This window comes from Electrophorus electricus, chromosome 8 (assembly GCF_013358815.1).
Source record: "Electrophorus electricus isolate fEleEle1 chromosome 8, fEleEle1.pri, whole genome shotgun sequence".
Taxonomy (NCBI): Eukaryota; Metazoa; Chordata; class Actinopteri; order Gymnotiformes; family Gymnotidae; genus Electrophorus; species Electrophorus electricus.
Window position 1 is genome coordinate 694,159 of NC_049542.1, and position 12,500 is coordinate 706,658.

A 12,500-nucleotide genomic window follows, 5' to 3' on the forward strand; every position below is an offset into this window, starting at 1 on the left:
TCTGTGTGTGCTCCCATTGTTGGTCTTTGTCGCTACGTGTGTTTAACTAGATCTGTGTAACCGTAACGTTAGTCTGTCCCATGGCAAATTGTAGGTGTTTATTGTTTATTGTTAAGTGTATAGTTATGTTCATTGTGTGTGTTATACGTGAGTCCCACCATTGTATTAAATGTGTTATGTCAATAAATGTTCTGCACGAATGAGGAAGTTTCTGCATCCTGACACGCCCCCTGTGGCACTTGGGCCAGTGGCTACGTTACACAACAACTATTAGAGAATTGGGAGACTGATTGGGAGACTAATGAGGTTCACTAAGTAATTAGAGAACAAGGACCTAGCTGTCTCTGGGCCTAATAAAAGCACCTTTGTTTTAACAGGATTATGTGAGCGAAAGTTCCTCGACATCCAGTGTCTGATGTCCTTTATGCATTCGTCAATAATACTAAGGTGATCCTGTGGTTTGGCTGAGACATATAGCTGAGTATCATCAGTGTAGCAGTTGAAACTAGCACAGTGTTTACGTATAATGTCATCTAGAGGTAGCATATATAAAGAAAATAGCAAAGGCCCTGGAACAGATCCTTGTGGGACACCATAGCTAACCTTGTTATATGCTGAAAAGCCTTATTTATGTAAAAAAAAACAAAAAAAAACTGGTAGCGACCAGCTAGATAGTATTTAAACCAGGAAAGGGCTGTTCTCCTAATCCCAACAACATTTTTGAGTCTGTCTTGTAAAATGTGATATATAGTGTCAAGCTGCACTCAGATCAAGTAATATAAGCAAAGAGACATAACCCTGCTCAGAAGCCAACAGGTCATTAGCTACTTTAATTAGAGCTTTTTCCATACTGTGATTAGGTGTAAACACTGACTGAAAGATTGTAGTATCTGATTCTGATTCAAATATGACTTTAGCTGCTGAGTTAGTTTTTTCTAGGATCTTGGAAATAAATGGAAGATTTGAGATCGGCCTGTAATTTGACAACTGACGGGTTGAGGTTAGATTTTTTGATATGTGGTCTGATTACTGCTAATTTGAATGATTTGGGAATGTAGCCAATGTTCAAGGAGGAGTTTATTAAATTTAGTAAAGGTTAAATTACTTCAGGTAGGATTTCATTAAGAATGTGTGTGGGCAGTGACTCTAGTAAGCAAGTGGAGGATTTTGAGCATGAGAGATGTAAGTTCTGGCTCTTGGATCGGTGTAAAGAATTCTAGAGTTGATTTTGGCGTGGTTGTTCTGATCTCTAAGTAGCTGCCTGATGTCATGTTAATAATCTGAGTGTAATCTGAATCTCTAATGTGATTAGAATCATGAACTCATTACAGCTATGTGATGTTGTAATCTGAGCATTGGTGTCAATTTTATTCCTAGTTGTAGAAATCTAGGATTATTTTTGATATTTTCTATAAGGCTCAAGAGATAAGATGTTCGAGTGGTAATAAGTGCCTTTCTATACTCGAGAACGCTCTCCTTCCATGCAAGCTGGTAGACTACAAGTTTACGCTGTACATTTGGGTGAGGTGGTGGTTGGCAGATAGCATCAGCATGGTCTGTAGATATTGTACAGTTAACTTGTGCTCCTGCCACAACTCAGTTAACTTGTCCTTCATTTTAGAGCTCCATTACACATCTGAACACAAGGTGGTGTTTTCTTTTTTTGTTGGCTATTAATGGAACAGTTCAGCTTGATTCGCTGACCAGCATACACAACTAAAATATGCTCAGGTGGGTAAAAAAAAAAAAAAAAAAAAGTTTGATATACTCTAACTGCTCTGAAATGCAATCAGGAAGCCAAAAACCTATGTGGCCCCTTGCTCACTACCATATTCCCTCTCCAGCTAGATCCAACTCAACCAAAATATGCAGACTAGAGCCAACCAGCACAGACTTGGCCAGACTAAGAATCAGGAAAAAAAATAACATAAAAGTCACATAGTATAATCCCAGAAGAATAGAGCAAATGTCACACAGCCAGGGACCAATGGCAAATACATCCATAATGATGTTTACATTTGCATAGTATTGGTGGCAGGTGTTATTGGTTGTATTGTATGTGTCTTTGTTTGTTAGGATGAGGGCATGAAGACACCTTCAGCCGTGTCTGAGCAGTGGGGGTCGTATTTTGTGGATGTTCAGAAGGGAGAGGAAGGAGAAGATAAGCTGAGACTGACCTGGTGTTGCCACTGCATCCACACCTACAGCACACTGGCCATCCCCAGTGTGGAGGCCATCACAGGTACCCAACACCACCAAACACTTACAGAACCCTGGCCATCCCCAGTGTGGAGGCCATCACAGGTACCCAACACGACCAAACACTTACAGCACCCTGGCCATCCCCAGTGTGGAGGCCATCATAGGTACCCAACACCACCAAACACTTACAGCACACTGGCCATCCCCAGTGTGGAGGCCATCATAGCAAACACTTACAGCACACTGGCCATCCCCAGTGTGGAGGCCATCACAGGTACCCAACACCACCAAACACTTACAGAACCCTGGCCATCCCCAGTGTGGAGGCCATCACAGGTACCCAACACCACCAAACACTTACAGCACCCTGGCCATCCCCAGTGTGGAGGCCATCATAGGTACCCAACACCACCAAACACTTATAGCACCCTGGCCATCCCCAGTGTGGAGGCCATCACAGCAAACACATACAGCACACTGGCCATCCCCAGTGTGGAGGCCATCACAGGTACCCAACACCACCAAACACTTACAGCACACTGGCCATCCCCAGTGTGGAGGCCATCACAGGTACCCAACACCACCAAACACTTACAGCACACTGGCCATCCCCAGTGTGGAGGCCATCACAGGTACCCAACACCACCAAACACTTACAGCACACTGGCCATCCCCAGTGTGGAGGCCATCACAGCAAACACCTACAGCACACTGGCCATCCCCAGTGTGGAGGCCTTCACAGGTACCCAACACAACCAAACACACACACACACACACACACACACACACACACACACACACACACACACACTATATATATATATATATATAGTGTGTATATCTGTGTCTGTGTGTGTGAACATAGTGTTAAGAAAAAGATATAACCAGCCACTGAAAAAGTACATAATCTCTCTCTCTCTCTCTCTCTCTCTCTCTCTCTCTCTCTGTCTGTCTCTCTCCCCCCCTCACCCCACATTTCAGAGCTGCCACTTGATTTTAAGTTCCCTCGGTTTTCTCTAGATAAGCCAAGCACTACAGGTTACTACCCCAGACCTCCCGACTCACTGCTGAAGAAGGAACAGAGTCGCTCGTGAATTCCCGTGGTTCCACAGTGGAGGCTTGACCCTCCACCTCCAGTGGCACAAACAGAACTCAGTTACATGTTATTAAAAGGTGAAACAGTAAATGTTTTAAGTGAGAGCATTTTTCACACAGCTGAAACCCAAACTCATCACTACCTTTCAACACATTGCTTATACTCTTGTACCAAATCCCTACCCCCAACACTCCCTATTCCCTAACCCCTAAAACCTACCCTCTAACCCCTAAATCCTAAAACCTACCCTCTAACCCCTAAATCCTAAAACTTACCCTCTAACCCCTAAATCCTAAAACCTACCCTCTAACCCCTAAATCCTAAAACCTACCCTCTAACCCCTAACCCCTAAATCCTACCCTCTAACCCCTAAATCCTACCCTCTAACCCCTAAACCCTAAAACCTACCCTCTAACCCCTAAACCCTAAAACCTACCCTCTAACCCCTAAATCCTAAAACCTACCCTCTAACCCCTAAACCCTAAAACCTACCCTCTAACCCCTAAATCCTAACTTTTCTAAGCACAGGGCTGCCTTTTGCTCTTTGGTTCTGTGTTTCTCATCCTCAATCTTATCTGTCATTCATGTAAGAATACACAAACAATTACCCAACCTCAAGCCTAACTTCAATATTCCTGAATTAAATTTCAAATAAAATAAAACACACTGCCCAGTCCTGTCGTGTTTAGCTATGAGGACCGGCAGAAGCGGTGAGGCTAGCAGTACCCTGAAAGACAATTTACACAGTGTTTATACTGGTATCAATTATTTGTGACTTTTAAGTGTTGTGAAGCAGTTAAGGGGGTGTGTTTAGGAGGGGCTGTGTTTGGGAGGGGGTGTGTTTGGGAGGGGGGTGGCTTCAGCTCTCATGTCTGCTGTATGTACAGTGTGAGCTGTGCTGTATGTGCTGTGCTGTACTGTATGTACAGTGTGCTGTGCTGTATGTGCTGTGCTGTACTGTATGTACAGTGTGTGCTGTGCTGTATGTACAGTGTGTGCTGTGCTGTGCTGTACTGTATGTACAGTGTGTGCTGTGCTGTATGTACAGTGTGTGCTGTGCTGTATGTACAGTGTGTGCTGTGCTGTATGTGCTGTGTGAGCTGTGCTGTCTGCATTATGCCTGTGTGAAGCTGTGCTCCCATCACACCCTGCTGTTTCAATGAACCGCTGTGGCAGTGTGAAATGGTGTGTGTGTGTGTGTGTGTGTGTGTGTGTGTGTGTGTGTGTGTGTGTGTGTGCGTGTGTTTGTGTTTTGGTGTTTGTAATCGTCCCTGTTCCTGTTGGAGTGTGTTTGGAGCCTGCTGCAGCTGTAACAGTGTTATTTCTTTACAGCAGCGTACAGTGAAGGGCATTTATTTGAGTGTTTTGTGAGATGATATTCGTAAAGGTAAGAGGTGGCTTGTCTGGTCTAAGGTGCAAGCAGCCCACCCACTGGGACCAGTCTGTCCAGTGTGTCCAAGTGATGTAAGATCACTGGTCAAGCAACTACACATGACTATCCAGGCATCACATCTCACCATACATTTAGATGGTAGAATTAGCCAAGTGTGGCATGGGAAGAATTAATGTGTGTATATGTTTACGTTACATCATCTGGTGTGCAAATTCAGTATTTTGGAAACGTTTTTCTTTTACTGGGGATTGGGGTAATTCGCACTGTTGCTGAGGCAATATTTAAACTTCAAGGTCTGAGTTTGACTTTGGAGAATGTTACCATGAAAACTTTTGTGGGTTTGTTGTGTCCTATGTTGTGAACATCAGTGGAGCAGAAGTGTTCAAACAACCATCTGCAGAAATAAATGTGTTCTCAAATATTTGGAGTACTGACGTTCTTGTGTGTCTATTACTAAAAACTGTTCTGAAAACCATTCTGTACATTTAAAATCATAGAGCAACGAATATCTGACTTTGTGAATTGTATTTGACCTGCTCATACCTACAAAGAGGAGTTCCGCATGTTTTCTGGCCGTTTGGTAAATGTTTGCATTTGCTAGAAATTTGAACGCTTGGGCCTTGGTTCGGGCCCGTACGTAGCCCGGTACCGTTCACGCCTCCATCCGGACGCCCCTCCTCGTTTCCACACCCCCCGGTTCCTAGCGCTTGGGCCGCCGGTTCGGGCCCGTACGCAGCCGGGTACCGTTACGCCTCCAGACGGACGCCCCTCCTCGCAGCTGCTGACGTTTCCAGCCCCCCGGTTTTTTTGTGCGTGTGGCTGTCTGCGGTTCGCCTCTACGACGGGACATGTGTCCATAAACCCGCGGAATGGGCGCTCCGCCATGAACACAGCGATTACCGGAGTGCGTCGGGAATCAGAGAGAGCAGAAGCGCGTCGGAGAGGTAACGGGAGTCGTTTATTCCGCCGTGTGTTGGGAAAACAGCTGGCAGATACGCTTGTGTCGGGGAAAGTGCGTAGAAAGTCGGCCGACTTCGACCCAACGCGGATTATAGTCCGACGCAGCCTAAAACCTTCAGGCTGGGGTTTGGAGAACCTTCGTCTACCTAGAGAGAAGAAAGTGTAACTATTTGGTATGTGAGTAGTGGAAATGACAATCCAGTCGCCTGACCAGAGCGGTTGAACTGGCTCGCAGCCGTGTGTGTGTGTGTGTGTGTGTGTGTGTGTGTGTGTGTGTGTGTGTGTGCGCGCAGGATTAGGGAAAAGGCGCTCTGAGGTATCAAAGTTTTTTTAAAAGGCAAAGCTTTGAAAAATGAGCCTCAAGTCGAAAAGTCCATTGAAACTTTTAGTTCATGTAAGAAAATGTCTGTGAAGCCCCAAAGCGAAACTGGCGGCGGGACTGAACGTGAGCACGAAGTTCCGTTTGGGTTTAATAACGTTGGTGTTCGTTAGGTGACTGGAAAACCCCCCGACTGAGTCTCTGTTCCTCCAGCAGCCCTTAGTCCGCAGCTCTGCGCTCATCTGCTTTAAGGCCAGCCCCATCCTGCAGGGCCCTTGTGAGTGTTTCTTACTGTCTCTTCAGTAGGAATGCAGAGGTCATGGGGGTCCCATTCGGCTCCTTCCCAAATGCAGAAAGAATGTGAGGATTGTAAAGATTCCAGTGAAGCCGTCACGGCTGACGCCAGGGTTAGATGTGTTCAAGAAAGCCTTCACACGCAAGTTTACACAAAGGCTTCATATGATTCAAATGTACAGCTGTGTATCATTTCTCTGTAGGAACCATTTGTTCAATTCCTTTTAGTTTAGTTTCCTTTGTTATTTTGTGAGCATGTGCCCACTGCATGTCAAAGGTCCTTAAATAGGAGGAGGAAGGGTCAGAGGCTTTTGATTTTGTGGTTGTGGGCTTGTTGGGGCTGTGTGCCAGTTATTTCATTTGCTTTGTCATCAGCTTCATTTATTTTTGTTGCTTTATTTAATTAATGTTATTTCCTGGATACAGCTGCTCTAACCAAAGACTGCTGCGACACCAGACTGGGTTGACTGTGGCCTGTTGGACTTCATGTTTGCATCAAGTGTCAATTAGTGACGTGCTAAAAGAGAGAAAACGTGGATAAATGGTCAAACCATTTACTGTGACCGAAATACACACACACACACACACACTTCATCCTGTTTGCTGAAAGAATCAGCTAGTTTGTGGTTGAGTGTATGTGGGTGTGACACTCTCATGCTGCTGCCTGTTTCTGTATATAAGGTTTTCCTCACTAGGGTCCTAAAAGAACTGGCTATATGCCGGTAAACACCTTGCATGAATAAATCAACCTTGGTCTGCTTTTTCTGAGGTTTCAACTTGTGATGAGCTAAGAAAATAGTGTCTTTAGGTTACTGCATACAGTGCACTTCTGCAGACTAGAATTTAGGACTGGGTAAAAAAAAAAAGTCCCGTTTCATTAAGAATTTGGTTTGAATTCTTACCTTAGTGCATGTGTGTACATTTAAAATGATATATTGGTATGAATTTTGTATTTGTTAATACAAAGTAAATATAATGATTTAGGACAACTTGTCTATATTTACAATGAACCTTTTCAGTAAACTGCTGTACTGTAAGTTAATGTTCAGTCTAACCCAAACCCTCACCAAAATGTTGGTGATGTTTATTATAATTTTATGTACAACTGAATGAAAAGTAAAATTCAAACTCCAAGCATTGAACAGAGCCTATATTCGGCTCTACCACACCCCAGCCCCAACACCTGGAAGCAAAAATACCTGGAAGCAAAAATTCCCTGTTTTCCCTGGTCCCACTGTCTGGTTCCCCTGGTCTGGTTGTCCTTCCTCAGGGCCCTGGGACATGTTTCTCAGAATGAGTGACAGTCAGAGATGCAGAGAAGCACACACACTTTATTCAGAGATTCATGAGTGTATATAGATTCCAAAGTACATGAGTAAGTGGAAATCTGAAATGACAGCAAGTGCAACATGTTCAGACATAATAGAATATGCGGTATAATAAACGAGACAGCTGTCTGTCACTAGCTCAGACCATATTTGACAGCCTTTCACCTGTGTAAGAATAGGCATGCTAACATGACAGAGCATTGATCTTTAATACGGCTGGATTGTGCTGAGGTACCTGTGTAGTTGTTGCGTTAAACTTGATGTAAATGACATGCCCTCATGTTGATGCGTGTTGCTACTCCAAAATGAGGGGTAACCTCTTTAGCCAAAATTTTACATTTAACATACACATTCTCACATATTCACTACCTCATACTTGAATGTTTCCATAACTAATGACAGTGAGGGGCTTTCCTGTGTGTATCTGTGTCACACTAATATTCTCTGCTATGCCAATACATCTGGTTTTGGCCTGGTGGAGTGATGTACACTAAATGGCCATTCTCTTAAACACACCTGCCCTTCCACAATTGGAGCTTCCTTGTATGTAAATTAGACATGTTTGAAACTAAGAAGAATAAATTCAGGTAAGCAAGTTTTCCATGGATCATTTTCAGTGCGAATCCACTTTAAAATGGGAGAATCCAGGGAATGGAGTGACTGAACGAGGTAGGGTCATCAGTGCTAGAACAGCAAGGGCCAGACTTCAAAAGCTCGAAACCTTGTGGGGGTTTCTTGAGACTATACAGTGTTGAGAGGGTATACAGTGTTGAGAGGGTACAGTGGTGAGTATACCAAGAATGGTGTGATCCAATGAAAGGAGGTCATATGGACTGGCCATTCAAGGGGGTCAGAGGAGGATGTTGAATCGTTCTGATGAACATGTGGCGCACAGTCAAGCAAACTGCAGACAAACACGCAGGTAGCAGCACAGACGGGCTATAACGGCACAGACGGGCTATAACGCAGATGAACTATAACGTTATAGCCCGTCTGTGCCGTTATAGCCCGTCTGTGCTGTTATAGTTCATCTGCAGCACAGACGGGCTATAACGGCACAGACGGGCTATAACGCAGATGAACTATAACGGCACAGACGGGCTATAACGCAGATGAACTATAACGGCACAGACGGGCTATAACGCAGATGAACTATAACGGCACAGACGGGCTATAATGCAGATGAACTATAACGGCACAGACGGGCTATAACGCAGATGAACTATAACGGCACAGACGGGCTATAACGCAGATGAACTATAACGGCGCAGACGGGCTATAACGCAGATGAACTATAACGGCGCAGACGGGCTATAACGCAGATGAACTATAACGGCACAGACGGGCTATAACGCAGATGAACTATAACGGCGCAGACGGGCTATAACGGCGCAGACGGGCTATAACGGCGCAGACGGGCTATAACGGCGCAGACGGGCTATAACGCAGATGAACTATAACGGCACAGACGGGCTATAACGCAGATGAACTATAACGGCACAGACGGGCTATAACGCAGATGAACTATAACGGCACAGATGAACTATAACGGCGCAGACGGGCTATAACGGCGCAGACGGGCTATAACGGCGCAGACGGGCTATAACGCAGATGAACTATAACGGCACAGACGGGCTATAACGCAGATGAACTATAACGGCACAGACGGGCTATAACGCAGATGAACTATAACGGCACAGACGGGCTATAACGCAGATGAACTATAACGGCGCAGATGAACTATAACGGCACAGACGGGCTATAACGGCGCAGACGGGCTATAACGGCGCAGACGGGCTATAACGGCGCAGACGGGCTATAACGGCACAGACGGGCTATAACGGCACAGACGGGCTATAACGCAGATGAACTATAACGGCACAGACGGGCTATAACGCAGATGAACTATAACGGCACAGACGGGCTATAACGCAGATGAACTATAACAGCACAGACGGGCTATAACGCAGATGAACTATAACAGCACAGACGGGCTATAACAGGAGACCAGTTTGAGTGCCAGTGATGTCTGAAAGAAACAGAAAGTCAAGATTCCTTTGGGCAAAAGATCACAAACACTGGATCACAGAGCAGTGGAAGAATCCAGATTTCTGTTGCACCACACTGATGTGAGGGTCAGAATTTGGCACGAGCAGCATGAATTGATGATCATGATGATGATGATGAATATTATTTTTAGCATTACCTTCTCCTTACTATCATTACTTGGTCTTAACCATCAATATTTGCTCCTTTTCTCACTCACCTCCACATCACCTGTTCTCCCTGCCCTGCTGGTGTCCTCACACGCTCTCACTATCTCTCTGTAATCTGAAAGAAACGTTATCAGTAAACAACTGATATTTCTATCCATGATGATCAGGAATGGATTATTGATCATTTCTTATTGCCAACACTTTCTTCACCAGTGTAATGACTGGTAATTGTAAAGTGACTGGTCTTGGCTCTTGCACAACACTCTTATACGTTATCATCTAACTAGATCTCATTTTCTCACAATGTACTTTTCTTTTTTTTCCCCCTGAGGTTTCCAAAGAACTGCTGAATGTCATTGTCACCCTTCCTCTTACTCAAGACTTACTAGGAATGAAAACTGACTTTTATCATAACAGCTAAACAGGACATTATACAAATAAACAGTAAATTAAAGTTGCAACTCTCTACATGTTCACTCACCACAATGACTGGCACATTACTGAGAATTCACATGGGATTTCTAACAAATATAATGAAATATAAAATAAATGTAACTTTGTAAATAAATGTAAATGAAAATGAAGTGATTAGAATATGGCGTGTCAAAAGGAGAGCTGTAAGTTGAAAGAGGTTTTACATATAAAACTTTTTGATTACACCACTGTTTATACCACACACTCTCTTAATTTAAAACATTATTATATTTTTATATTTTAATTATCATACAATCCTAAATTGTGTGTGTGTATATGGTAGATCAGTGGTTGAGGTACTTTGTAATTGGCAGGGCTTGAACTCACAATCTTCCACTGCTGGGCCCCTGAGCAAGACCTTTAACCTTCAATTGCTCAAGTTGTACTCGGTCATAATTGTAAGTTGATTTGGATAAAAGCGTCAGCCAAATGCCGTAAATGTAAATAAAACCATTAACTTTAGCTGAATATACCTGTGACTATTGGATGCTGCATGAAAGTGTAGCTAATTAACTGTCCAGGTTGGCTAACATCAGTAGTGATGGTTGATTTGATTTAGCATTTGAAAATTGGCCCATTTTCACCAAAATTTTGTTTCCATGTTATAAAATTACTGACACTTTTCAGAGCAAAATGATGTTTTTTAATCATGCATCCCTGCGTTTTTCACACGCTTTTGTTTCTGATTAATAAGAAACTGATTTTCCTTTTTATCAAATGTACCATTGCTGAAATTCACATAAGCAAGAGATTCAAACAAGGTGTGGCTGAAACTATCAGTTGAAAAGTACAGAATGGACTATTTTTGCACTCCATTGCAGCATATTGAAGAGATTAGCAGATTATCTTGCAACTGAGGTGTTTTTCTTGGCAGTAAGACACAGAAATCATCCAAATTCTTCCTTTGAAGATTTCCAAGCATTCAGTTGTGTTTTTGACACTTTTGGCTGAGATGCTGTGCAGAAGGTGTCAGTCTGGTTTTAACTTTGTATTAAAATCTGGATTTTAAAGTGTGTAGTTTTGAATTCTAGAGCATAATTCTTTTATAGTATTGTGACTCATGATCTTGTAGCATCGTGTTTCCTGTAGTATCATAATTCAACATTTTTTTAAACATATTGCGATATTTCATCTTTGTATGGTGATCACACTAATCAGTTGATTCTGAATATTTAAGAATACCTTGATTAAAACTGTGTTGAACCAATTTCTTAGCTGTATATTCTTGTATAGAATTCAAATATATCTGAATATCTTATTTGCATACCATGTGTTATTTCTTCTGTCTCTCTCTCTCTCTCTCTCTCTCTCTCTTAGCTGAGAGCAGGTGATGTCTGTCTGATGGCAAAATGAGTTCATATACACGTGGGGCTCCAACTGTCTTTTTCATAAGTGCTTTGTGGTTCCTGCTAAGAGGGGTTCAGGCAGATCCTGACCCCAGTGGGGGCATCCCGTTCCTGGGGGGCAGATATGAGGGCCACCCCATGCTGTACTTCAACCACGTAGAGGTGGAGGACCTGCAGAGGGCAGCAGTGAGCACGCATCGCGTCCTGGCTCAGGGCATTCGAGAGGCTGCAGAAGCCATTCTGGAGCGGCCGGAGGAGTACCTCCCGCCCTGGAGCCCCAACGATTTCAGTGCCCGCTGGAACGAGATCTATGGCAACAACTTGGCCCTGCTGGCAATGTTCTGTCTGCTGTACCCACACCGGACAGGAGCCCTGGACGTGACCAGAGAGTACATGGAGAGGATGGCATCCCAGCCCAGCTGGTACAGTCCTAAACTCCCAGTTGTGTGTGTGATTTTAGTTTTAAAGGTGTGCTCAGGTTTGTTTGTTTCCATACAAACAGTTCTGTTGTTACTCTTCCCTGACATCAACGCTTTCTTTTCAACTTCCCAAAAAAGTCATATTGGTTGCCATGTTTAGACTTACTGATAGTGGGGCTGTGTTCATGTGTATGTAGGCTCAGAGTTCAGGGGTTAAGAGCCCTGCCATGATGGTACCAGAGAGCCCTAGAATGTTCTGGAGTCTGGAGTGTTCATCACGCCTAACCCTAACCTGTAGATCATTGCAACTTATGAAATGGTGTATAACTAGGAACTAGTCATAAAAGATGGGGTGTGTGTGTGTGTGTGTGTGTACGTGTTGTAGGTTGGTGAAGGATGCTCCGTGGGATGAGTTACCTATGGCACACTCTCTGGTGGGCTTTGCCACAGCCT

General features: G+C 43.9%; 2 protein-coding genes across 4 annotated transcripts in view; both read left to right on the top strand.

Moving 5' to 3' along the window:
* Positions 1–3,550, top strand: part of nt5dc1 (5'-nucleotidase domain containing 1) — a 39,801-nt gene extending 36,251 nt beyond the window's left edge. The window contains exons 11-12 of the mRNA XM_027030741.2: positions 2,077–2,242; positions 3,184–3,550. Coding sequence (XP_026886542.2) covers positions 2,077–2,242; positions 3,184–3,296 — 279 coding nt within the window. The 3' untranslated portion in view covers positions 3,297–3,550. The remainder of the gene's footprint in view (positions 1–2,076; positions 2,243–3,183) is intronic.
* A 1,879-nt stretch (positions 3,551–5,429) lies between these two features.
* dse (dermatan sulfate epimerase) overlaps positions 5,430–12,500 on the top strand; it is a 15,711-nt gene continuing 8,640 nt past the window's right edge. Inside the window, exons 1-3 of one of the 3 annotated variants that reach the window (XM_027030738.2) lie at positions 5,430–5,635; positions 11,600–12,050; positions 12,433–12,500. The exon at positions 12,433–12,500 is cut by the window's right edge and continues 186 nt beyond it. In XM_027030738.2, coding sequence (XP_026886539.1) covers positions 11,632–12,050; positions 12,433–12,500 — 487 coding nt within the window. In that variant the 5' untranslated portion in view covers positions 5,430–5,635; positions 11,600–11,631. The other 2 variants (XM_027030736.2, XM_027030737.2) reach the window with 2 other exon arrangements.